Genomic DNA, 27132 nt, shown 5'->3' on the forward strand with positions numbered 1-27132 from the left:
GCCTGGGGAAGGACTCCAGGAAAATGGGACAGGAAGTTCCCAGCCCCATCCAGGTGATGAGGGGGCATCCTAGAGTTAACCCTTAACCTCCCAGTTTGGGAGCTGGGTGGAGAGAAGGCAGGGCAGGGCCAGAGAAATAAAGACAAAGAGGCTAATCCAGATTCCAACCCCAAACTGCTTGTGAGTCTAACTACCCCTCCAAGTAAGAACTGCCCCCACCTAGTCAAGACTGGTTCTATGCCCCTTGGGGTCTGTCAGCCTATACTTTGGGGTGAGGGGGACACAAGAGGTGCCATTTAAAAATGCCCAAGCCAGTGGACCAAGCCGGTTTGACTCAGTGGATAGAGCATCGGCCTGCGTACCAAAGGGTCCCAGGTTCGATTCCTGTCAAGGGTACGTACATCGGTTGCAGGCTCCTTCCTGGCCCGGGCCCAGGAGACAACCAATCGATGTGTTTCTGTCTTTCCCCGTCTCTCTAAAAATCAATGGAAAAAATATCCTTGGGTGAGGAGTAATTAATTAATTAATTAATTAATAAAAATGCCTGCTGTGGGCTGGGCTTTTTGCGAGGCATTTCATTCGTGCAGCAAGTCTTTGCCACGGGCAGGCACAGCTGTAGGTGCTGGGGACACAGAGGTAGGCAGGACCTGGGCTCAGGGGCTTACACGCCAGGGTGCGGAACAAACAGTGATGGGTGCCAGGAAGAAAACGGAATAGGACTATGTAATGGGGGAGGGGAGGGCGCCGGCAACATTGCCACCTAAAATCCTCCCAAGAATCCTGCCAGGTGGCTTTTGACCCCAGCCTCACCAATGACAAAGCAGGGGCTCCCGGGAGGGGAAGTGACCTCACCTCTGACTCAAACGTCTTTGTTCTAAGGGGCCTTTGGGTTGTGCTTTTGGAAGGTGCGCCCCGGTGGCATGGCACCCCGGGGCCACCTTCATGGAGGCTGGAGATTGGCAGCCCCTTGCAGGCTCGCTGTGGTCCTGTGCTGAGCACCGGGCTGATCTGGTCCCTCTGTTTGTCCGGCGTGGGCCTCGCGGGACCACAAGCCCCTGCCCACAGGGGTGTTTCCCTTTCTGCTCGGCATCCTCCTCTCCTGGCCCAGCGCCTGGCACGGTTCAGGACGGACGAGATGGCTGAGAGCAGCCCGCGGGCCCACAGTAGTCCGAGGTCTGCTGCGCCCTCCACCCCGGGCTCCCCACTGTGCGACTCCTCCCGGGTTCACAGCCTCCCACCCCCACCTCCACCCCCACCCCTAGCCCCACCCCCACCCCCACCCCCACCCCCACCCCGCTGCTGCGGCCCTCCCCGCGCAGGAGCGGCTTGTCTTTATTGGCTGGGCCCTGCTCTTAGCGCTGAGCCGAGTCCACGAGGCCGGTCAGTCCTGGGGGCAGTGGGGGCAGCAAGGCCCTGCCGTGGGAAGTCCTGCAACCTCCCTGCGGGCGGGGCGGGGCGGAGGCTCCTCCCGCACACCCTGACCTGGGCTCTTCTACCGACCCCCTGGGCTGCTGCCCCTGCTCCTGCGACCCCAGGGCTGTTGCCTTTGAGGCCGTGGCCTTGCACCTGACCCCTGGGAGCGGGGGTGGCTGGACCGAACTGCAGGAACATGGCCTGTCTGGTTAAGGATCCGACCTGGTTGTCTCCGGGCGCTGGCTGGGAGTGCGGCAGGAAGATTCGGGGTTCGCTGTTACTACGGGTTTCCAGGGCCTCCGACTCAGGCGCACACCTTTCCTGGAAATATGTTAGGAAAGCAGAGACCAGCTTGACCCAACTACCAGGAAGGCCTGGAGTGAGACAAGACCGACAGCAGCTTTTGGCCTTCGTCCCTAAACCCCCGCCAGCTTGTGGGCTTTGCCTAATATCCCAGCTCCTGGCTCGCCGCGCACTTGCACCATTCATTCACTCGGAAAATATTTGCTTCCCTACTGTGTGTCGGGCCAGGGCCCCACCCCAGGGATGCCCCCCTCCAGGGATGCGGGCCCAGTGGACGCACAAGTGCTGCCTCCATGAGGCTTAGTCTGGACAGAACTAGGTCCCTGAAGCAGGATTCCTTTTGATTTCTCTTATTAACAGAAGTTACTTTGCAGGAAAAAAGTGCTTAATGAACATTTAGTTCTCTTCAAATTCGTCCTGATCTTTGAAAGTACATCCCCCTCTCCCAGAGTGCTATCCATGAACAAACAAAAATTCTTGTTAAATTGCTGGATTACTTATCTCTATTTAGCAAGTGATAAACACATCCCCAAAGGACTTGTAATATTCACCTACCTATTTGAGGTATATTTCAGTATCTCCTGAAATTATCTTGAAAATGCAAACCTCAACTATTCTACTTGTTACCTTAGAATTTTTGGAAGTAATTGGTGTCTTCACACACACACACACACACACACACACACACACACAACTTAGCATTTATTTATTAAATGTGGAAAAAATTAAATCTAATATCAGTCAGGTCAGCAGAAGTATCTGACAGTGATGGCTGACGGGGTCTTCATCTTTCCTCCCATCTCTTCAGAGATTCCAAAAGAAAAACAAATTTTCCTGTATTTTCAATTTATATAGGATTCCTCCATTTAAAATAATTCAGTGCAGCCGAAACCGGTTTGGCTCAGTGGATAGAGCGTCGGCCTGCAGACTGAGGGGTCCCAGGTTCGATTCCGGTCAAGGGCATGTACCTGGGTTGTGGGCACATCCCCAGTGGGGGATGTGCAGGAGGCAGCTGATCAATGTTTCTCTCCCATCGATGTTTCTAACTCTCTATCTCTCTCCCTTCCTCTCTGTAAAAAATCAATAAAATATATTTTATTTATTTTTTTTTTAAAATATATTTTATTGATTTTTTACAGAGAGGAAGGGGGAGGGACAGAGAGTTAGAAACATCGATGAGAGAGATCGATCAGCTGCCTCCTGCACGCCCCCCACTGGGGATGCGCCCGCAACCGAGGCACACGCCCTTGACCGGAACCGAACCCGGGACCCCTCAGTCCACAGGCCGACGCTCTATCCACTGAGCCAAACCAGTTCGGCAATAAAATATATTTTAAAAAATAAATAAATAATTCAATGCAAAGGGAGAATTTCTCCAACACTGGGAAGAATTACTATTAACTGCTCTATGATTGCAAAGTCCGTGGCTCAATGGTTGAGTGTTGACCTATGAACCAGAAGATCATGGTTAGATTCCTGGTCAGGGTACATGCCTGGGTTGCGGTTTCAGGCTCGATCCCCAGTAGGGGGCAGCCGATCAATGATCCTCATTATTGATGTTTCCATCTCTCTCTCCCTCTTCCTTCCTCTTTGAAATCAATAATATATATGTTAAAGCCCTTTGATCCCTGAATAGCCTCTGGTTAACCCAGTGGCCTAAGTGTGTCCCTAAACTGCATTAAGCCTTGGCTGGTGTTGCTAAATGGTTAGAGTGTTGGCCCATGCACTGAATGGTCTTGGATTCCCAGTCAAGGGCATGTACCTGGTTTGCAGGTTCCATTCCCAGCCCTGGTCGGGTGTGTGTGGAAGGCAATCAATTGATGTGTCTTTCTCACATTGATGTTTCTCTCTCTCTCTCTCTCTCTCTCTCTCTCTCTCTCTCTCTCTCTCTCTCTCCCCCCCTACCCCTCCCTCCCTTCCATTCTCTCTAAAAACCAATGGAAAAAATAGCCTTGGGTGAGGATTAACAAAAAAATATATATTGTCGGTTCAATTCCAGGACAGGTCATATGCCTGGGTTGTGGGCTCAATCCCCAGTAGGCGGTTTGCAGGGGTGGCTGGTTGATGTATTGATGTTTCTCTCCCTTCCTCTCGCTCTAAAAATCAATAAAAGCTTAAAAAATAAACTTTATATCTTTATTAATAATTAATAATTCTTTTTTATAATATCTTTTCCTGAAGCTGTAACTCTAGCATTTTCCTCTGGGCAGTCACAGTCTTGAAGGAGTAATTACATGGTGTTTATGGCATAGCCAGACCCCTCACTGAGGGCCAACTCCCCCAGGAGTGTTGGGGAGCCCTAACCCGTTTGGCTCAGTGGATAGAGCGTCAGCCTGCGTCCTGAAGGGTCTCAGGTTCGATTCCGGTCAAGGGCATGTACCTTGGTTGTGGGCACATCCCCAATGAGGGGGGTGCAGGAGGCAGCTGATCGATGTTTCTAACTCTCTGTCCCTCTCCCTTCCTCTCTGTAAAAAATCAATAAAATATATATATTTTTTAAAGTGTTGGGGATATTGACAAGAACACGAGATGAGACGTGGCCTGTCCCCGACTTTCTTCAGGGTCTGCAAATTATCTGTCCCCCAAGCTTTTCATTTCCTTGTCACTCTTTGGCAGGAAGTCTGGATCCAAAGGCCTGAGCTGAAGTCTCAGCTTTGCCATTTGCTGCAATCTGTGTGGCTTTGGCAAGCCATTTAATCGACTCCTTTTACTCTGCTGCTCCAAGCTCTTCCATGCCTTCCCATTGTACTTAGAACTACTAGTAGACCCAGACCACGTACCCTGGGGGCCCATCCAAGGCCCCTTCCTACCATGGATCTCATCTAACTCCCTCCTTACTTTTGCCTAACACAGTCCAGTCATCACCTTTCAATTCCTGAACAGGCCTATCAGATCCTACCTCCCGGCCTGGCCTGGCCTGGATGCTTTCACCACATCCCCACTTTGCCAGTTCGTCATTCTTACATTTCAGTCTCCTTGGGAAGACTGCTTCTGTTTGCTCTTTTAAAAGTGTTCTCTCTCCGCACTCTCATTTCCTTCCTAGCACTTGTTACCGCCTGTAAGTCACTTACTGCTTTTTTGTTTATTCGTCTGTCTTCCCCGCTGGACTGTAAGCCATAGACCATGTCTTTGTGGTTCACTGCTTCCCAGCGTGACCTCTCAGTGGATTTGAACTTTCATCTTCGTTAGAACTTTATTGGTTTCTAGAATTCACACTCTGCTGTTTTTTTTTCCTTTCTATATTTCTCCAGTGTCTCCTCTCAGTCTCCTTCGCCAACTTTTCTCTCTTTGCCTGACCATTAACTACTGGCATCCTATATGGGCACTGGCTTAGCCTTCTCCCTCCATTTCCTCCCAGCCACCAGTGATTCCTGCCTGTTGTTATTCACACCCTAGTGGAATCCACTCCCCTTGAGGGTCGGCTGGACTTAGTTATTGCTTCTTTTTTAAAATTATTATTTGTATTTATTTGACTGTCTATTTTGAATGATAGCCTTGATTGATAGAGTAATATTGGTCTCAGATCCTTGCTTTTCATTACCTTGAGCACTTCATGCCATTCCCTTCTGGCCTGTAGAGTTTCTGATGAGAAATCAGGTGTCAGCCTTATGAGAAGGGAACTCTTTTATAGGCAAAAGTTTTTGGGTTTTGTTTTACCCAAAAGATTCTCTCATTGTCTTTAATTTTTTGGCATTTTATTTTATTTTTTTATTTTTATTTATTTTTTTTTTTCACCCAGCCCACCTCCAGCTCGAACCCACCCCCAATTTTTTGGCATTTTAATTATGATGTCTCTGTGCGTGGGTCTGTTTGGGTTCTTCTTGCTTGGGGTTCTCTCTGACTTGCCTCCTGAACTTGTGTGACTTTTTCCTTTACCAGGTTAGGGAAGTTTTCTGCCATTATTTCTTCAAACATCTTCTCTATCCTTTTCTCCCTTTCTGCCTCTTCTGGCACACCTGCTATGTTAATATTGTTAGGTTCCACATTGTCCCACATCTCCCTTAAGCTGTCATCCTGTTTTTTAATTGTTTTTCCTTTTGGTTCTCTGAAATAGTGATATTTTCAACTCTGTCTTCTAATTCACTGATTTGATCCTCAGCTTCCCCTAATCTGCTGTGTATTCCTTCCAATGTGTTCTTTATTTGTGTTATGTCATTCTTTATCTCAGACTGTTCTTTTTTCATAGTTACTATATCTTTTTTTATACTGTTGAGCATTTTTGCCATCATTATTCTGAACTCTGTTTCAGATAAATTTCTTATTTCTGCTTCATTTATCTCTTCTTCTGGAGAATTCTCTAGTTCTTTCATTTTGGGGGTTCTTTCTTTGTCTCCTCATTTTGGTTGTCTGTTTGGGTTTGTGTCTATGTTTTAGGTTGATTCTTTACACCAGGGGTTGCCAATGGACCACCGGTGGTCAGTGAGGTTCGAAAGGTTGGCAACCACTGGTTTAAGAAAACCTTTGGAGCAGCAGTCATCAACCGGTGGTCCACGGACCACTGGTGGTCCGTAAAGTCTGAAAGGTTGGTGACTGCTGCTCTACACTTCTCAATCTGTAGTTCAGGACAGTGTTAAAGTCTGTTTCTGACAAATTGGATCAGGCAAAGACTCAAAGCCTCCAGAGACTGCCTTTGTCTAGAGACTAATAGGATTCGACTTGAATTGCCCCCAGGCAGTTGTCCTCAGATGTAGGGAGAATTTTTCAAAAGGATGGGGCAGTTGCTTTTGCCTGAAGGCTAATTGTTACTTTTAATCTCTTAAGTGGCCGTAGGGCAAGGTGTTTTCCAATAGGGTGTGTCAACTGTCTTCCCCCCCAGACAAAGCAAGTGTCTATGTGGGAAAGATGTCCACTGCACGAGGGAATGACTCAGCTCAGGAAACTTGGGGTGTCTGCCTTCTGAGATTTATCCCCCCAAATCCCCAGTCCTGGGATCTGCTCTCACAGCTCCAGTCCACTTCACTCTCCCTTTGCCAGAGCACAAGGTGGGTGGCTCCACAGGGAATTTTTGTGTATTAGCCCTTCAAGAGGGTGCTTGAACTTTCAGCTGCCACTCTCTGGCAGCCAGCACCCCACTACTTTTCACAGCTAGATGTTATGTGGGTACCCTCCCCAGATTTGGTGCTCTCTGCTGGGGAGCCTAGCTTTGGGATTAGATCCCAGTGTTCTCAGTGAGATATCTACTACGGCTGAGATATCTCTCCGGGACTTCAGTTGCTGTCTATGGGTGCCAGACCAGCTCTTCTCGCCTCTGCCCCTCCTACCAGTCTCTATGTGGTCTCCACCTTTGGTCCTTGGGTATCAGGGTTCTCTCCTGTAAGTTTTTTCATTGATTGTTCAGGAAGACTTTCCATATTTTAGTTGTAATTCCAACTTGTTCCTGGGAGCATGTCTGTGCTGCATCCTCCTACTCTACCGCCGTTTTTAATCTCAGTTATTGCTTCAATAAACAGAATCCAGTCTGGTTAGTGGTGGAGTGTCACTTCTGAGATTAGGTTGTAAACAGAATGTAGTTTCTCTTGGGGACCTTCATATGCACACTTTCACTCTCTTGCTTGCTATCCCTGGAGGGAGCAGTGTCTGTGGAGAGGTCCATGTGGTGAGAGACCAAGGCCAGCCAATGTGTTTTCTCCTCCCTTGAATCAAGCCTTAAGATGAGAACACACCCCCAGCTGACAACTTGAATATAACTGTTGACCTAGAGCTAGAGGCACCCAGCTAAACTCGGTTGGGTGCAGAAACTTTAAAATAGCACATATTTGTTTTAAGCTGCAATGTTTGGGGATAATCTGTTTGCAGCAAGAGATAACTAACATACCTCCATTGATGGTTTCATAGTTCCTGTGGCTTCAGTGACAGTATCTCTGTATTTATATTTTCCTCTCAAATCTCTTGACATTGCTACTTTATTGTTTCATAAATTCCTCAAAGTTTTCAGTTCAAAACCAACTCACCCAGCCCTAACCAGTTTAGCTCAGTGGATAGAGCATAGGCCTGCAGACTGAAGGGTCCCAGGTTCGATTCTGGCCAAGGGCATGTACTTTGGTTGTGGGCACATCCCCAGTAGGGGGTGTGCAGGAGGCAGCTGATCGATGTTTCCAACTCTCTATCCTTCTCCCTTCCTCTCTGTAAAAAAATCAATAAAATATATTTTTAAAAACAAACAAACCAACCCAACTCACCCAGCTACATAAATAAATTCAAATTTCATGAGAGTGGCTGCATTGCTATTCACTGCTATGTCCCCAGTGCCCAGCACATAGTAAATCCTCACTAACTGTAGGTTGGATTAATATTTCACATCAAACTTGTATCTTTTCTGAAGTTCTCTATTTCGGTAAATATAGTACAACCCATTTAGTCACTCAAGTCAGAAATTTGGATTTATTCTTGACCCCCTCACTTTCCTGCATTCTCACATCTTATCAATCTCTAAGTTCTGTAAGTCTAACATTGTAAATACTTCTCAAATCTGCCTGTTTCCTACCTCCATTGCCGTCACCCAAATCCAGGTTCCCATTATGTCTTACCTGAACCATAGCAATGGCTAAACTGGTTTCTCATCCTTCACTTTGTTGTTGTTTTTTAAAGTAAACTGTTAAAAGTAACAATCAGAAACGTATACAAACCAACAATGAAGAGTGTGATGGGTTTCCACCAAGTGAAAACAGCCTTTTAGCCAGCATTGGGATCAAATCAGAACTTATTGCCCTGGCCGGTTTGGGTCAGTGGATTCTTCTGTGGACTGAAGAACCCCGGGACATTCGCCTGGGTCAGGAGGTCAAGGGTACATGCCCAGGTTGTGGGCTGAACCCCAGTAGGGGCGTGCAAGAGGCAGCAAATTAATGATTCTCTCTCCTGATGTTTCTATCACTCTCTCCCTCTTCCTTCCTTCCTTTCTGAAATCAATAAAAATATTTTTTTAAAAAAGAACATATCAACACGCCTGGGGAACACAACCAGTTTACCCTATTAAATTTGGTGGCTTGCTTGGCTGAGGCTGAAACTGCTAGCCTTGACAATTGTAGAAAGAAAGACTTAGTGTTGGTGCCTACGGACCAGACTTCTGTCCCCCTGGAGCTTGCCCAGGGCAGGAAAAAGCAACTGGGATGGGCAGACTGCCAAGCCAGCATTGTGGCTGATATCCAGAAGCCAGGCTTGGGGTTGGCAGCCTCTCTGCCTCCCCTGTTTGCAAGGTTAGATGTTAGTCTTGTTCACCCACTAGGCAGGAACAAAGCCTCCATGATAATAACTGCTGGGTATTCCTGTTGCTGTAAGACAAGGGCATCAAGAATTTGGTGGTGAGAGGGTCCTGGTTAAAGAAACCGATATAGCCACACAATGAGCTATGCCGTAGTTTAAAAAAACAGCAAGGCACTACTTGAGAGCTGCAGAACTCTCAGCACACAACCGCTCCATCTAAACCTGCACTAAGAGACTTGACCAAATTGTGGCATGGCTTCTAACAGCATAAGGCTAGGATGACCCTAGCAGCCCCGCCTCCCCGCCGCCCCCCCCCCCCCCACGCACCCCTAAAATGCCTGCCTGAAAAAGCAAAACGCTGCTGCCAGGAGAATTTACTGTTTGTTCTAGCCAACACCTGATGATGGCCCCTGACCTCCCTTTCTTAGAGTATTTACTAAAAAGGGCTTATAATTGTGAATATGGGTCTCTTAAAGCTCAGAAGCATCTGTCCCAGACCTGAGAGTTATTCCTTTGAAATGTATTTGCCAGGAAGGACAGGGCGTCTGTCTGCCTACTCCGTGGGAGGACAGACTACTGACACATGGAGCAGACACAGCTGGCCTAATCACATCTGCACTGACCGGCTCTGTGACCGTCCACTACTGAGCCCCTTCTCCCTCCCTCATTCTCCCTTCCCCAAAGCCCTGTCAAACCGATGGCATGCAGCCCTTTCCCCTGCTGTCAGTAGTTACCGAATAAAATCTTCCCGCCGCTTTAGCTAATGCCCGGCTGTGTTTGTCTTCGACACGCTGCATGTTTTTTTTTTTCTTCTCTGTATGTTTTTTCTTTTTAAATATAGTTTATTGATTTTTTACAGAGAGGAAGGGAGAGGGATAGAGCCAGAAACATAGATCAGCTGCCTCTTGCACACCCCCTACTGGGGATGTGTCGCAACCCAGGTACATGCCCTTGACGGGAATCGAACCTGGGACCTTTCAGTCTGCAGGCCGACGCTCTATCCACTGAGCCAAACCGGTTAGGGTTCTGTATGTTTTTAGTATTGAATAATCTCTAAGATGTGTCACACAGCGTGGGGGCAAGTCAGCAGCACAGGGTGGTATACTCCCATGTCTGAAACAAAATTCAGAACAGGTGGGTGTGGGAGGAGACCCTCGTCCCCGGACGGCTGGGCCGGAATTTGCTCCGGGTTGCGAGCTTGGCAGCCCCGCGCAGTCCGCCTCAGCTTCCCCAGCCGACGCGCGGGCTGGCAAGTGTCTGCCCCGCGGTTCTCGCTGCTTCGGGTGGCCCGCGCCCAGGGCCCGTAGCTGGCGGCGCCAGAGTCGGGAAAACCGGAAGTTGGAGTGGGGCAGCCGGACGGGAAACGCCGACACACACGCCTGGGTCGGGAGGCACCACGGTGACTCCACTCGGCAGGGCTGCCCCTCGGGGGCGCGGACGGGAGCGCGCAGGTGAGAGTGGCTGGGCGGTGCCTTGGAGAGGCGGGGTCATATGGACGTCAGCCAATCACCGGCGTCTCCGCGGGGCGGGGCAACGTCGTTGCCTAGGCAACACGCTCCCAGCATCGGTGCTCCGAACGCGTCCTCTCCCGCTGCCTCGCATTAGGGGACCCAGCCGTGGAGTCACCTCGGTGCCTCTGGGGGTGAGCTCCCACGACCTGGTCTCCAGCAGACTTGGGGTTTCTTATTTTTCTTCTTTATTCCTGGGACCCCTCCTATCTAACACTTATACGGGTCTTCTTTTTTTTTCTTTGTCAGTTGTTAACATTTGCTCTATTTACTCGATTATTCCTGTTTTTCTCCCTCTCCCCCATTCCTTTATTTCCCCCTCTGGTCTCTTCTGCCTAAGACTAGATGTTTTTATTGCCCTGTCTCCAGCCTGGGCTGACTTAATACAAGGTTGTTTTTTCCTTACTGGAGATTATTGTGGGTGTTTTTTTGTTTGTTTTTTGTTTTTGTAAAGTCCTCTTTAAGACCTGAATTAGCTCTGAGGCCAATCTCTGAGGATAGGTCATGATTCATTTTCTAAAGGTAGCGTATTCTCCTTACTCAAGCTCAATGAAGCCACCTGATACCAGTTTGCATTTGTGTTTCCCGTGCCTGAAGCTCCGATAAGCGCCTTCATCCATGATAATTACCCTTGTGACAGGCTCCTGAGGTGAGTACACACCTAAATTGGTGGCCTGTGAACTGGACAGCCGGTGTTTTGTGCTGGATTTATATGGAGTTATTTTTTTTAATTTTTTATTTTAGTCATCAACATTTAAAAGTCAGGACATTTCACATAGAAATCTAATTCTTTTTGAGTTCTCTTGAAAAATCCTCGAGCTTTGGCAATTCTGGGTCCCCAACTGCCCCCCTTTAAACAAAATATGGTTTATTGAGGCCTCTGAAGTCCCTCCCCACTCTGGTTTTATACCCAAGGAACCAGTCATTTGTGGTACTGCCTGGCTGCTTGGTGCATTTAGGTTTTTTTGGTTTTTAAACAGAACATGATTATATTTAATACACAAGTTTGGTACAACCAATGCATTTAGGTATTGATCTCTGCTTTACTTATTTACTCACCCTGCCTGGGTGCCTTTCTGAACTCTTGCAGGGAATTCCCACATAGCAAATGTGAGAGTCTTTCCTCCTAGACCTGCTCAGCCCTAGAGCCAGTCCTGGAAGGGTTTCCTTTTATTTCCAAGAAGGGGCTAATGTCTGTCATATAGCAGATGCTCAATATATATATATTTTTAACAGTTAAATAAATGTTACTTCATTCGGTCTAGTTTAGGCAATCCCCTGGTGGGATCCAAATCTCCAGGCTTCCCAGTATCCCTCGCGTGTCCCTTATGTCTGGTAGAGAGACTTTTGCCCAGGAAGCGCTCTTTTTGGACTCGGTGCGCTCCTGGGACTGCCATGGGCTAAAATGGTTCACCTGAGGAGCAAGGTCCCTCACTCTGGACACTGGCTGTGCTCCTCCTTGATGGGGAAATGCTCACAGATTGAGCAGTTCATCTTTTCCAGGGCTCCCTGTGGCTTCTTCTCAGTTTGTAGCCCTCTCTGGCTTGACAACAATATTTACTTTTGCTACACCTTTGTACATCTCCCTTTACCTTGAGGATTCAAATGCCTGGAAATACCGACCAGAGATAAACCCTAGGGGTAATTTTTCCTTCATCAAAGTGACAACAGAATGGGTTCGAGTCCTAGGACTCCTAAAACATGTTCAACTCCAAAAGGAGAGTTGCAAACTCGAAATGCTGCAGGGGCCAAGTGGGGACCAAATGTGCCAATCTGAGAGCAGCCCCTGGGTGTGAGGAATTTGGGTCCAGGGTTACCAGATGTTCTGATTTTTCAAGAAAATAAAATTCATGAGAATGCTTCTAATTTTTAAATGTTGGAAACTAATCTATAATAATAAAAGTGTAATATGTTAATTAGACCGGACAACCTTCTGGATGAAGCCGGGGCTGCGAGGGAAGCCCAGGTCCCGGGTGCCAGAGGGAAGCCGGTGCCCGCAGCCAGCCGGGGGAAGGAAGGCCTACTCTTGCTCGAATTTCGTGCATCGGGCCTCTAGTTTTCTAAAAAGTGAAATTCTTGTGAGTCTTTCTAGCATGCCTATGGGCTGGAACAGGGGCCAGTCATGCTTGTCTTACTGGATGAAGTGGATATGTCTCACAGGGCTGATGGGCTGAAGGCAATGGGGAATGTTTCTTGGAGGAATGAATCTTCCTGGAATCTGACTTCAGGGCTAGTCCCCACCCCTTTTCTGACTGGGAGGTGGAATCTGAAACTACCAGGGATGTCTGAGGGTCTGGGCCATGGATAGTTGGGCCAGACCCCTTAACCTCCGCTAACCTCAGCCTCGAGAGGGAGTAGGGGGTAGGAGGCAACTAGAAAAATTAGATTGATCCCCCATCTGTCAGAGGTGTAGGGAAATGGGGGGGAGGGGGGGAAGGGAGATCCTGGACCTCTCTGTTTCCTAAGTTCTCTCTTATGGAGAGGGAACTCAGTGTCCGTCTTGGGGGGACCCAGAGGACCTGCTGACCAGCCTGGGGGCCGTAAATAAAATCCAGGGGGCATCTTTATAGAGACACCACAGACCTTCAGAAGTCCTCAAGGGTGCTGAAAAGGACCCTCTACCCTCCACCCAGCAAAGTGCCCGTCCTCCTGTGAGGACAGCTGCAATGTTCTCTCTGAAATGCCAAATGTCAAACTCCTCCCATAAAATGCATTTTCCCATATTTGCACCCCCGCTTGGGGGGCCTCACGAGTAGTACCTGCCCGGAAAAGTGGTTGTGAGCTGCCAGTGCGGATTGGGAGTGACCTTTGGAGCAAGAGCAGGCACAGCTGGGCTCGGGACCCTAAGCCCGGAACCCTCGAAGCCAGGAACCCTCGAAGCCAGGAACCCTCTAGGACGGCAGCTACGCGGGGAACGGGATCTGGGAAGGACTTCCTGTTGCCCTTAATCCCGGTCTCCACCGGGCTCCCCTTCCCTGGTGCTGCCCGCCGCGACAACTTTCCTGGGGAGGACCCCCCTTCCCACTGTTCAAGGTGCCCCATTCGCCTCCACCTCAGTGAGGGTGGGGGGCTGGGGCAGGGACCTGAATCCAAAAACCGGTGCGGGCGGCCAGCTGGCAGGGGGGACGGGGTCAGAGGGGCAAGGCTTGGAGAGAAGGGGTCCCGGACCCAGCTTGGGGAAGGGGAAGGACAGGAAGGACATCCTCTGTCCACTCCCAAGCCCAGGCGGGCCATTGCAGCTGCAGGGAGGGCTGCCGAGAGCGGGCAGCTCACTTTCTGGAGCCCAGGCAGGGCTGAGTCGGGGAGTTGAGGGTGTTTGTGTGTCCTGGGCCAGAGAGACGCCAGCGCCTGGATTCCTCCGCTGAGCTGGCTGTGGTGTTTGGGGCCCCACGCAGCACCTGGTTTGCCCCTCTGCAGACCTTTCAGCTTCCGATGACAGGAGATACAGATTCCTCCTCAGCCCTGCTTTGCCTGCGCGGATGGGCTCTTGTTTAGTGACAAACGGGACAATACAAAATAGCACAGTGTAGAAGCGAGGAGCCAAAGAACAGGGAGGCCGTTGGATGGCATCAAGGAGGCTTTATTTTTTATTGAAAACAGGGGTGCATCTGGCCCTACATGGGGTTTGGGGGGCACTGCAGAGGTGTCCAGGAGACGTTGCCTGATTTCCTTCTGCTCTTCCAGGCTCCTGGCCAGAAGCTGGAGGGGGTCCTGGCCAACAGAGGAGAAACGACTCAGTTGTGCTTTCTTGCTGTGAGATAGAATGTCTGCAGATCGTGGAGGCAGCCGGGCTACCCAGGACAAAGAGAGAGCCCCAGAGGTATGGACGGGGCGCCAGGTGAGGGGGGTGTGCTCTGGAAGGCACTGGAGCTGGATGGTATCTTCGCAGGAGGGTATCTGGACCAATGGAAGAGAGAGACTCAGTGGGGTGCAGAGCTGGTAGGTGCGGGTGATGGGGGTATTCAAAAGAAGAAGGTATGATGGGAAATACTTTCCACCTGGGAATTGACTTCTGCGGAACTGCATTGCTTTGCCATAGTCAGAGGACCAAGGGCCACGTTGTGAGGTAGCAGTTAGGCTGTGTCGGGACCCTACTGAGGAGGACCCTCTGAACAGAACCCAGAGCACACAGGGACGCCTCAGTACCCCCCTCCCCCGCCCCCCGCACTGTCCTTGGCCTGGGACCCCTTCTCCTCTCTCTGGGTATGAGCACCTAGGCCTTTCTGTACAGCGTGTGTGTGTGTGTGTGTGTGTGTGTGTGTGTGTGTGTGTGTGTGTGTGTGTGTAATTACAACCTGTAGGGAGACCAGAGTGACCAGGCTTGGAATCAGGAATATGAGTCAGCCACAGGCAGGTGTGTGACCTTGGGCAAGTCCCCTGGCCTCTGGAAACCAGGTGTGTGACCGATAAAATGTGGATCATGTGCCTGTTGTTCCCATCTGTCTCACCCAGGTGCTTAGGAGGCTCCGGGGAGATAATGGGCACAAGAGTCCTCTGTAAGCAGTTCATCGGCCTGTAGGAGGTCCTTTTGTAACACACAATACAAGAGCACCCACAGCGACTGGAACCTAGTCAGAGAGACCTCTATCCCCTCACCTAGTAGTACAAATACAAATCCAGTACTGGTTCTGTTTTTCCTGCCATAGAAGCACAAAGAATTGTTACTCGTGTTCGGTTTCCATTCCACAATGCCTTTGTAACACCAGAGGGCCTCACACATCCATGACATTCTCTGCTGATGTTGGGTTCTGTCAGCTCACACAGTTGAGTAACAAGAATTATAGTAACTGTTTTATGTTTACCTAGAACTTTCTGGGCAGCTCTTGCTCACCCGTTATCTGTGCAGGAGGCAGAGCAGCTGAGTCTTGGAGGCTGCCTCACCCACGTGGCTCTCAGGCACCCTGACTCCTGGCCTGGCGTTTTTTCCTGTGCGACCCTAACACAGATGGACGTCGGGGGGAGTGGGGAGGGTTCTGCATGAGTTCCCAGCAGAAGGCTGGCTGGTCCCTGTGCTGTGGAGGGCAATGAGGCTTCACCAGGGGCCTCCAGGTGTAAGGGAAGTAACTTAACTGAGACTCTGGAGGTTTGGGTGGAGGCGGTGCCTGCTCGGGTGAATGGCTAGCGAGGAATGGCTCCAGATTTGAGCCCCAGTCACCTAACTAAAGCCTGCTCCTCACTCTCCCAGAGGACTGGGGCTGAGGCTGGTGTGATGAATTGGGGACAAATTGGGAGGACCCTGAAGTCCCACTGTGTGGGGCGGGGTGGTGCTGAAGGGGGTGAGCTGGAGAGGAGTTCTGTCAGACCAGGATGGGCATCAGGCCTCAGCACACTTAGTGGCACCCTTGGGCTTTTTTTCTCCAAACCAACCAACTCCCAACTGCTGTGACCAAATTGAGTCCGACAGAAACAGCCCGAGGCCACATGACGCCTCCCTGTCACCTCTAAGACATGGTGGCCCTAGGGTGACTTGGGAGTCAGATACACTTGAGTTCAAATCCTGGCTGAGTCACTCACCAGCTCCACGATCCTGGGCCATGGATCTCTGAGCCTGGGTACGTTCGTGTCCTAGGGCTGCCGTAACAAAGGACCACAACCTTGGTGGCTTAAAACAACCAGAATTTATTCTCTCGGTTCTGGAGGCCAGAAACCCAAAATCGAGGTGTTGCCAGGGCTCCCTCCCAAGGCTCTAGGGGACAGTCCTTTCTGCCTCTTCTGCTCTGGGGGCTCCGGCTGTCCCTTGACTGTGACAGCATCACTCCAACCTTTGCTTCTGTCTTCACATGGCCTCCCCCCTATTTCGGTGTCCTCTCCTCTTTTTATAAGGACACCACTCATTAGAGTTTTCAACCTCCTGCACTTGGTTTCCTCATATATTAAAAATAATAATCCACACAGCTGTTAGAGGTGCAAGGCTTGAACGGAAACAGGCAGCCGTCCTGTGGGCACTTGGCCAGCTTGCACCTAGCAGGGCCTTGGTAAGCCTGCCTTCCTTCCCTTGTGGCGAGCAGGAGATGCACAGGTCCCTGGGGATGGGAAAAGGAAGCAAGGCCGGTCCTTCAAGCCGTGTCTTGTGTTTGGTTGTGCATTCGGCCACACGAGGTGCCTGCCCTTGCAGGGACCCCTCGGTGTGGGGGACATGGTGCTTGGCCATGTCTCCCCGTCTCCACCCCAGTGCTGATGGGGTGCCATTCCTAGGTTCCAGGTCCTGGGCATTCTTGTCAAGAAATGCTTTCTGAGTCCAAGGAGATGGTGCCTTTGGGAGCCGCTCAGGGGTCCACCCACATTAAGACAGAGCTGCAAGAACCACACCCTGAGGAGGCGTTGCAGGAGGACAAGGCTCAAGGAGCTTGGAGCTGGGGGCGCCTAAGCCAGGGCTCTAAGGAGAAAGCTCCTTTTTTGCCTGGAGGAGGTGAGGAGAGGGGTGTGAAGAGAAGTGCTTTCCTGGGCAGCAGCTGTGAGGAGAGATGGAGGCTCACAGCCCAGGTGGGGAGGGGAAGAGGCCCCTGCCGTGGTCAGGAGAGATGCCTGGATGTCTGCTCACTTGCCTCTTGGAGGCCATCCTGGCACAGCCTCAGAGCCTACTGACCTCTTCTTTTTTTTCTTTTTTTTTAAAAATATATTTTATTGATTTTTTACAGAGAGGAAGGGAGAGAGATAGAAAGTTAGAAACATCAATGAGAGAGAAACATCGATCAGCTGCCTCCTGCACATCTCCTACTGGGGATGTGCCCGCAACCCAGGTACATGCCCTTTACTGGAATCGAACCTGGGACCTTTCAGTCCGCAGGCCGACGCTCTATCCACTGAGCCAAACCGGTTTCGGCCTGACCTCTTCTTGGGTGGGCTCAGCGGTGGGGTTTGAGGCAGCTGTGGGTGTGCCAGGCATGAGCCCCCTTGGGGAGCAGCAGGATGCAGCAGGATGAGGTGGCCTCTCTGAGGACCTCTCTCCTCTCTCAGCCCTCCCCTCCCCCCAGATCCCTGTGCTTTCCCATGAGGGGAGGACCAGAGACCGGCAGATGGCTGCAGCGCTCCTCACTGCCTGGTCCCAGGTGAGTGCACCTGTCCAAGGCGGGAGGGACAGCACCTCTGACTGCATGGTTCTCCAGGTCTCAGTGCCGGACCCGAGGGTGGGTGCTGGAGGGAAATGTGCTGGAGATCCCGAGCTTTGGCTGTGGGGTCGGAAAGAAGGCCTTGGGTTTTGTTCCTGTCTTCTGTGTACACAACCACCTTATTCTTGCCCCCCCCCCCCAAAAAAAAAATCCTTGGGCGGCTCCTGCTTCACCCTCAGGCCTGGACAGCAGGTGGGGAGTTGGGAATCTCATCTTGGCCTCATCTTGGCACTCTCAGGCCCCCTCCGCCATGCCTTGTCACGTCCTGCAGAGAAGGCATTTTGTGTTGTTCCAGATGCCAGTCACCTTTGAGGACGTGGCTCTGTACCTCTCCCGGGAGGAGTGGGGGCAGCTGGACCACTCGCAGCAGAGTTTCTACCGGGATGTCCTGCAGAAGCGAAATGGGCTGGCCTTGGGTAAGGGCTGGCACTTGTGCTGGGGCGACCACTTCCTGAGGCCCTGGGTGTCAGAGTGGGGTCCGTTCCACCGTCACTCCCAGCTTTCCAAGGCTTAAACCTTCTCACAGTTCACGTAGACAGTGCTGTTATGTAGAACCTTCCTAGAGATGGGCATGCTCCATGTTTGGGCTGAGATGGTAGCCATGAGCCAGATGTGGCTGTTGAGCACTAGAAATGTGGTTAGAGCAACTGGGTGGGTACTTAATTTTATTTCATTTTAATCAGCTCAATTTTTAACTGAAATAGCTATATGTGGCTAGTTGGCCGCTGGACTAGACAGTGTGTACCTGCAGATCCTGCTTCTCTTTAGTGCTTCTGTGGTGCTTATTCCTGTAGTTTCACCCTCCTCTTTTTTTTTGATGTATTTTTATTGATTTCAGAGAGGAAGGGAGAGGGAAGAAAGAGATAGAAACATCAATGATGAGAGAGAATCATTGATCTGCTCCCTCCTGCACGCCCCCTACTGAGGATTGAGCGCATAACCTAGGCATGTGTGCTGATCAGGAATCTAACTGTGCCCTCCTGGTTCATAGGTTGACACTCATCCACTGAGCCACACCAGCCAGGCACCCTCCTCTTTCTTGAAGCCAGGCTTTAGAAGTGTCTGAGCAGAAAACTTGGCTCTGGGGTCAGGGCTGCGTGCCTGCAGGAGGGGGTACATGGTGCCAGTTAATCTCCAGACTCGTAGACTCATGCCCAAGGGGCATGTCCTCCTCTCAGAGGGGCCGTGGCTCGCTCTGTTTTTCTCACTGTAAGTAGTTAAGTCCCAGGGCTGTACTCCTCACTTTCAGACTCTAGGGTTTTTTTGGCAGATTGTTATGAGATCTTATGGAAAACTCAGTGTGTTCATTCATTTTTTAAAAAATGTATATTTTTTATTTCAAAGAGGAAGGAAGAAGGAGAGAGAGAATCATTGGTCAGCTGCCTCCTGCACACCCCACACTGGAGATCAAGCCCACAACCTGGCAAATGCCCTGACCAGGAATCGAACCTTGACCTCCTGGTTCTTAGGCCTATGCTCAACCACTGAGCCACGCAGGCTGGGCTCTTCGTTCACTCATTAAGTGAGTATGTCTGTCAACACATCTGTTGCACACCTGCTAGTCCAAGTGGAGCTGGGGGCTTGGTAATGGCCTCCTTTGACTTCAGTGGTGAGCCGAGACCCCTACGGTCCCTGATGGACCCCCAAATCACAGCCACCCTGCTCACTCCCTTAATTGTTAGCACTCTCAGGGCCCAGATCAGCAGGTCTGGGCAAGTCCTGGAGATCAGAGGGAAGCTAGTGCCATTTGTGGCCCCATGACAGGTCTCACGAATGACCTAAATTACCCACTTTGTCCAACACAGTCCCTTCCTTCCCGGGAGCTTGGATCAGGGTATGGAGGCCAGGCCCTCTGATCTCTTACTGACTTGACCAGAATTCTCAGGCCTTTACCAAGGACTTGCCAAGTGGACCTCTGGTCCCTGACTTCTAGGTGGTCAGTGTCTCTGGCCTTCTTGTCCCCGGCACTCCCCCAGGAGCCCTTTTATGCTGATGATCTTGGAAAGGTGTAGGTGCAGGGGTGGGAGACTGGTTTCCAACAAGGCTGGGCCATTGCTGTGGCCGTGTGAGGAAGCGGGTTGCTGGCAGCTGACCAGTCCCTCTCCCTTTACTTCTGGTGCTCGTTCAGGGAGACAAGGAGGAGCCCTTACTCAGCCCTGAAAAGACTGTGTCTAGGGGTGACCCTAGAGAGGGTGGACACTGACCCCAAGCAGTCTCTGAGCTCATGTGGTATTACCTGGTGTTCCCAGCGTTGCACCCATTCCCCTTTGCCCGGGAGGTCTGTGACTGAGCACTGCATCTCTTTTTGGGCAGGGTTTCCCTTCAGCAGAACTTTCTGGGCCTCCCAGGTGCAGGGCAAGGGCGAGGCCTCAAGTTCGTGCCTGCAGATGGGAGATGAAGAGGAGAAGAGAGGTGCGTCCAGAGGTGATGGGTGGGCAGTGGGTTGTCAGTGTCACTCCCAGGTGCCCTTTGTGGGTGCAGGCCCTGTTTCCTGTGGGGTGCAGCCTCCCCGCCTCTGCACAGGGTGGCCGTCGTCCCCAGGCCCCCCTTGAGTCCTTGCGCTTTTTCTCCATCTCTGGGATTCCCTTGGGTCCCTCACAAGAGCCTCTCTCTGGTTGGAAACCCTTTCTCCAGGAGTGGAGGTGAGGAAGGAGGACCCGGCCTCATCCCCGGCAGCCCCTGGGGATGTGAAGTCCTCTAGGACCAGGGCAGGGAGAGCCCAGGATGTCCTACCGTGTGGACGGCAGGCAGCCAGCAGCCAGAGAACGGGGCCAGCCAACGACGAGGGGCAGCCGGGACCCCCGGAGGAGAGACAGCTGGACCCAGCCCTGTCCGACACTGACCTCCTAGAGAAGCCCAGCGAGGGGGAGACAGGCGCCCCCGAAAGCAGCGAGGAGGGCTTGGCCCCCGATGGTGACACCGGCAGGAAGACCTACAAATGCGAGCAGTGCGGCAAGGGCTTCAGCTGGCACTCCCACCTGGTGACGCACCGACGCACGCACACGGGCGAGAAACCCTACGCCTGCACGGACTGCGGCAAGCGCTTCGGCCGCAGCTCACACCTCATCCAGCACCAGATCATCCACACCGGCGAGAAGCCCTACACCTGCCCCTCCTGCTGGAAGAGCTTCAGCCACCACTCCACGCTGATCCAGCACCAGCGCATCCACACGGGCGAGAAGCCCTACGTGTGCGACCGCTGCGCCAAGCGCTTCACCCGCCGTTCGGACCTGGTCACTCACCAGGGCACGCACACGGGCGCCAAGCCCCACAAGTGTCCCGTCTGCAGCAAGTGCTTCACACAGAGCTCGGCCCTGGTCACCCACCAGCGCACCCACACGGGGGTCAAGCCCTACCCGTGTCCCGAGTGCGGCAAGTGCTTCAGCCAGCGCTCCAACCTCATCGCGCACAACCGCACGCACACGGGGGAGAAGCCCTACCACTGCCTCGACTGCGGCAAGAGCTTCAGCCACAGCTCGCACCTCACGGCCCACCAGCGCACCCACCGCGGGGTCCGGCCCTACTCCTGCCCCCTCTGCGGCAAGAGCTTCAGCAGGCGCTCCAACCTGCACCGGCATGAAAAGATCCACACCACGGGCCCTAAGGCCTTGGCCATGTTGATGCTGGGGGCTGCGGGCGCTCTGGCGGCACCCCCACCTGCTCCCACCTAGGAGGCCTGGAGGGCGGGGCCAGGCCCCCCGGGAGGAAGGAGGGCAGCTGCAATGGCAGTGAGAAAAGTAGTGGGAAGGGAGTTGGGAGGTGCTGGCATGTGGGTGGGACATGGCAACACTGGGAGGATCTATGTTGAAGAGCAGGCAGGCTAGTTGCAAATTAAATTAAAAGACTTGGAATTCAAGCCACAGCCTATTACTGTCTTGGGGTGGGGTGGTGGGGGTGGGGAAAGTTGGGGCCATGGGGGATGCTGGTGATGCTGGTGGCTGCCCCCAGACTTGGGTTGGGGCCCTATCCAAATGGTCAGGACCATAAGTCTCCAGGCAGAGGAGGTTTCAAGACCTGAAACCAACCAGCCACTGCTGGAGTTGTGGACCCCTGGCGGGCCCTCTACTGCTGCTATCACTCTCATCCCATGGGCCTTGCCCACTGAGCCCTGACCCCCCTGGGCCCGCTGGGAGCCAGGAGCGGGCCGGGGCCAGCTTGTGAACTCATGCTTACTGTCTCCGGCCTGCCCTGTCTCCTGTCGCAGGTACCAGGGCCGAGTATGGTGGCTGGACATTTTCCATCTGCTTCCCCTGGGGTCCAGTGGTAATTCAGTACGAAATCCTCACTCACCAGGGACTACTGTCCCTCCTCGTTCCTTCTGGGGCTGCTGCCAGTTCCTGCTACTTCTCCCCTCCTTGGCCTCTTCACACATGTCCTTTATAATCTGCCCTACTCACCTATGCCTGGTTATTTTACCCCTGGCCTTCTAGTTTTTTACTTCTGTTGTTTGTTTCCCATTCTCTACTGTTTTTCCTGGGAGGGGCGGGCTCAGCCTGCTTCTTATCCAGGTTTTGCAGCTTGGCTTCCAGATAACATGCAGCTCTGACCTTGATGTCTGCATCAGAGAGGCCATGGAGACCGCACCTGTCTCTGTGGATCATGGAGCCAGCAGGGCAGCTGCAGCCCTGGTTGGCTCCCAGCTCCTCAGGGATGGCGGACTGGGGATAGTAATGATAGCTGCCAGTTGTTGAGCAGCTGCCCTGCCAGGCATGGGCAAGTGCCATATATGTCACCTCTACTCCACAACACGGAAGAGTGGGTTTTATCCCAGTTTCTTTAACTTATTTTATTATTGATTTCAGAGAGAAAGAGAGAAACATCAAAGATGAGAATCATCGATTGGCTGCCTCCTGTACGTCCCACACTGGGGATCAAGCCCACAACCCAGGCATGTGCCCCCAACTGGAATCGAACCTGGGACCTTTCAGTCCGCAGGCTGATGCTCTATCCACTGAGCCAAACCGGCTAGGGCTTATCCCAGTTTTATAGATGAGGAAATGGAGGCGGGAGAAAAGGCTAACTTTCCCAAAGCCATACAACTAGAGAGCTGAAAGCTGGGGTTCAGGGCCAGGGATTTTACCAGGTGAAGAACACCCCTATTTCCATGCACCCCAACAGCTATTCACTAATGCATGGTATTATGAGTAGGGCTGTCTAAAAAGAGTAAGAGAGTGGACTTGACCTTCTGGGGTGCTGGACCCAGCTGGAGATGGGGGAGGGAGGAGCATATGACCATTGGGATGCCAGAAAGCTGCTGACGAGTGGGAGCCCAGGCAGGACTGGGAGGCTTCAGTGGGATCTAGGGTTAGTTGCCGGCAGGACTGGTGAGAAAGAAAGCAGTTACCTCCCTTCAGCTTGCCTTCATGGCTCCAGTCACAGCCAGAAATGGGGTTCCTCTGCTTGGCTCAGTGTGAGGGCTGACGGGGCTCATGCACATAAAGCAGGCTTGCTGTTCGGGAGCTTGTTTTCCATTGAAGGAGAGAGAAGTGAGAAGGCGGCTTACAAGGACACTGGGAGCTGTCATCACCTGGCACGAGCTTAGCACAGAATATGCACTTGCACGGTGGCTATTTGCTTGCTTGGGCTGCACGGCCAGGGTGTCAGGACTTGAACCACTCGAGGTCTGTTGAGTGAGTCAAGGAATCATCTAAAGGCTTCACTCTGGCCCGTGAGAAGCTCAGAGACCGCAGTATCCAGGAGAAACTGTCTTCCCTTTTCCTAGCGTAAGGCATAGAGAGGTGATTCCAAGACTCCCCTGGCTCTCTCCCTCCCTTCCCAGATGTCCATCCTCAGATCACCGTTCTGGCACAGGCCAGGCAAGAGCATTTTAAGAGTGGAACTTGGCAGTTTGGAAACTATGTGACAAGAGCAGCTAAGAGTGAGGAGGTAGCTGGGGCATCCTAGCAGGGCCTGGAATGTCAGGGTGAAGGGTGTTGGCGGTTTGGTGAGTTAGGGAGTGCCACTGAGAGGTAGCGGCGGCGGGTGGGGGGACACCAGGGTTTTGGTAGCTCTGGGTAGCGACTGAGGTGTGGCCCACTCCCTCCTTGCTGCTCACACCTGACATCCAGCTTCAGGGCGCTGCAGACCCCACCCTGGTTAGGTTACCCACGATTGACCGACACCTGCGCCTTCAGAAGCGCGAAAGCGAGGGGAGAGCATTTCCTCTGGGCTCGCCACCCTCTTCCTGGGCGGCCGCAGGCTCAGCACAGGTCCTGGGGGGCGCGCAGCCCTCCCGGTGCGTGGTCCACGGCCTCAGCACCACGTTGGGGTGCGGGAACCCGCCGGGGTCCCCGGGAGCCGACCACCAGGGTTCTCGCCTCCCGGAGGACTGGCTCTGGAAGGCCCCGCCTCTCCTCTTGCCTTTAGCCAATCAAGTGTGTAGGCGAAGGGAGAGGCGGGCACCAGGGAAACCGGCCAATCACGGCTGACGTTCTCGGGAGCGGACCGTTTTTTGTTGTCTTTGCTGTTTTGTCCACGCCCCCAAGCCACAGAGGGTTGCTAGGGCAACTGTCCCCGCGCTCTGGATTTCATTTTTGTTTCTCCGTCCTCAACTAAGAATATTTTTTTCCATTGATTTTCAGAGAGAGTGGAAGGGAGAGAGGGAGGGAAGGAGAGAGAAAAAGAGAGAGAGAGAGGAACATCGATGGAGAGAGACACATGGACTGGTTGCTCCCGCACATGCCCCCACCAGGACAGGAGGAACCTGCAACCCTTGACGGGGAATCAAACCCGGGACTCTCCAATGTGCGGACGGAGGCTCCAGCCACTGAGCCCATGGCTAGGGCCCGACGCTCTCGAATTTGAAACTTGCCCCTTTCCCCTTAGTCCGGCGTCGGTTGCAAAAGGAACCAACGACTGGGGGCTGGACTCCTGGTGTCGTCGCCAGCCCCAGAGCCCCCAGAGCCGGCCTTGGGCCTACCACAGAGATGCCAAGCCTCCTGCCATCCTAGACAGGACGCGGACGGAGGGCCAGGGCCACTTCCGGAGTCCTGCTCGAGCCCCCCTCACCTGGCTGCTGCCCCGAGACCCGGGGAGCCCGAGCCTGGCGGCCACATCCAGCCTTGATGGCTGGCCCTTCCGCGGCGCCAGGGAGATCCTGCCCGCGCCTCCGGCCTCGGCCCGGACACCTGCCGCTGACACTGCACCCTCCGAGCGGAGCGGGGCCTGACGGTGCAGCCAGTGAGAGCTGAGCGCTGGTGCGGCCACTGCCTGGAAGGAGACTGCGGTCCTGGGGGGGGGGGGGGGGGGGGGTAAACTGAGGACTCCGGTGCGAGGTGAGGGGGTGGTAAAAAGCGGGAACACATTAAACAGCGTCTTTGCTGCATTCACTCATTAATCTTTCAAATATGAAATGAATGCATTCCAGGTTCTTCGCTAAATGCAGAGGAATAAGCGATGAGAAAGCCACACAAGATCCTTGCGCTCATGGGGTTGGTTGGCCCTGGTGGAGGAGGCTGGCAAGCAGATAAATGCTACATTAATTTCAAGTAGTGGCAAATGCCAGAAAGAGGACAGGTGAAGCAACGGAGGATGCTAGCAACTAATAGAAAAGGCCCATGCAAGGAGGGAACATTTAAGCTAAGACTTGAAGAATGACAAGAAGCCGTTTTAGGAGAATTTGGGGGCAGACCCTTCCAAGCTAGGAAAACGAAATGAAGCCAACAACATCAGGGCCCTGCCAAGAAGAGATGGCGTTTCATGAGGCGACATGACAACCCCGGTGGGCGGGAGGGGAAGCTAGAGAAGTGGGACTTGGGAAGGGCTGTGGCCCGAGGTTTCTCCCGGGTGTCTCCTGGATGGTGGAGAACGGGAGGTTATGAGGCCGGTCCAGCCTTCCTCGTCCTCATGTTCCTGTGACAGGGTCAGGCCGCCTCCGTCTGGGTTCCAAATGCAGCACTCGGTGGCCTGCGACTCACCTCCCGGAGCACTCCAGTTTTTCTGTTCTCAACGAATAAAGCTCAAGGCCAGCATGAAGAGTAAGACAATGGAACAGGCCACTGACCAGAGCAGGTTGGGCTGAAATCTTCAGGGGAAAGTGGAAAAGATGCCCAGGGGTCCTAACTCCTGCAGCTTCCAGGTACTCTATGCCCCTGACAAGTTCCTGGTGGTGGTAATGCCCTGAGACTAACCACTCTTTGCTGAGCACTTACTGTGTGTTAAGAGTTAATACTGGTCTACTTGGATTCTCTCATTTGTGTAATCCTTACAATGACCCTATGAGGTAGGATTCAGTTCAACTCCAAATAACAGAGGCTTAAACATGGTATTTCTTTCCCTCTCACATTACCTTCCTGAGTATAAGTCCAGGGCTAGTTTGGTGGCTCCACAGTCAGGAGGAATCCAGGCACCTTCCATCTTATTGCTTTGGCACCTCTGGATGTTACTCTAATTTGCATGGTCCATGCCGCTATGTCCAAATTCCTGCTAGCAGTTGGGGAAGAGAGACTAGGGACATGACCTATCCCTTTCCAGGAAGATGCATACATCACACCTGCTCACTTCTCATGGGTTTCACGTTAATGACATGGCCATACTTAGCTACAGGAGAGGCTTGGAACATACACTCTTCATTCTAAATGGCCATGTGCCCATCTAAAGATTCTTACTACAGAAGGGGAAAACTGATACTAGGGAACAACTAGTAGTCTTTCTGCTACAAATGAGAATAAATGTTGCTTAATATGAGCATGGCGATAAGAGACAAACAATAGACAGTTGTAAATCATTAAAAGTACTTTAATTAGCCAAGAGAATGATGTCTGCTGCCCTAACATTGTTTAGGGAGTTCTGGACAATGCTATAATGCCAAGAAAATAATGCATATAAGTTCTGGAAATGAATATAATTTTTTTTGGAAAGAAATTTTTACTTTTTTCATTATAGATTATATTTTCTAGCTAGAAAAATAAACTAAAATACTGCCAGAAGGAAAAGAAAGTTCAACTAGGTTGTCAATTTCGTATATCTGTATGAAAATAATTTATCATCTACCAGTAATGCCCAATAGAATATATGGTAGGTGTGTTAGTTATTAATTTGTCTGTCAGCCCCCAATACACTCATTTTGTCCTTTGTGATACTGAAGCCTTCTGGATCCTGTAGACATTCCTCCTTTGCTCGTCAGTATGATGTTAGTTTTTGCCAATAGAGGGCGTTGGTAGAACACTATAAAGGGGACTTTCAAGTTTCTTCTTCCCCTTGTCCTTTTCCATTGAGGCCAGTAGAAGGAGGGGAATCCAGTAACATCCACCTCAGCTGTTCGATAGAACAGTCTTGGCTCATGTCCTCCAGCAAGTTCCCCAAGGGAATGCAGCAAAGTGTATGTAGAAATACAGAAAAAATGGAAACTAAATGCCCAGTAGTAAGGGGCTTTAAATAAAATATGCAACTTTCATGCTATGGAATAATACAGCTTGAAAAACAGATGCATTCTTTTATTTATCAATGCTGATATGGAAAAATATCCTTGACAGACTTTTCAGTCAACAAAACATTACTTGCGGGGAGGGAGAGGTGGAGGAGGGTATGGGGGATAAATGGTGATGGAAGGAGACTTGACTTGGGATGGTGAACACACAATACAGTGTACAGATGATGTG

The 27132-nt window shown here is 51.8% G+C and overlaps 1 protein-coding gene and 1 long non-coding RNA gene across 5 annotated transcripts; both read left to right on the top strand.

Annotated features, from left to right (window-relative positions):
* Nucleotides 1-943: 943 nt before the first annotated feature.
* On the top strand, nucleotides 944-9675 carry LOC132233001 (uncharacterized). Its single transcript, XR_009452532.1, has 2 exons — nucleotides 944-1173; nucleotides 9393-9675. It is a non-coding gene; the product is annotated as an uncharacterized LOC132233001 (long non-coding RNA).
* A 765-nt stretch (nucleotides 9676-10440) lies between these two features.
* ZNF205 (zinc finger protein 205) lies at nucleotides 10441-21363 on the top strand. Of its 4 annotated transcripts, none has more exons than XM_059692828.1 (8): nucleotides 10441-10558; nucleotides 10947-11073; nucleotides 14109-14244; nucleotides 16620-16833; nucleotides 17382-17473; nucleotides 17829-17949; nucleotides 19847-19945; nucleotides 20168-21363. In XM_059692828.1, exons 3-8 carry the CDS (start codon nucleotides 14188-14190, stop codon nucleotides 21202-21204), a joined length of 1620 nt encoding a protein of 539 aa, XP_059548811.1. In that variant the 5' UTR covers nucleotides 10441-10558; nucleotides 10947-11073; nucleotides 14109-14187; the 3' UTR covers nucleotides 21205-21363. The 4 variants fall into 4 exon arrangements, with proteins under 4 accessions (XP_059548811.1, XP_059548814.1, XP_059548813.1 ...); XM_059692831.1 differs by having other exon boundaries at nucleotides 10492-10558; nucleotides 10970-11073; XM_059692830.1 differs by lacking the exon at nucleotides 10441-10558 and having other exon boundaries at nucleotides 10892-11073.
* Nucleotides 21364-27132: the final 5769 nt, after the last annotated feature.

The sequence above is a fragment of the Myotis daubentonii genome, chromosome 4 (assembly GCF_963259705.1).
Source record: "Myotis daubentonii chromosome 4, mMyoDau2.1, whole genome shotgun sequence".
Classification (NCBI taxonomy): Eukaryota; Metazoa; Chordata; class Mammalia; order Chiroptera; family Vespertilionidae; genus Myotis; species Myotis daubentonii.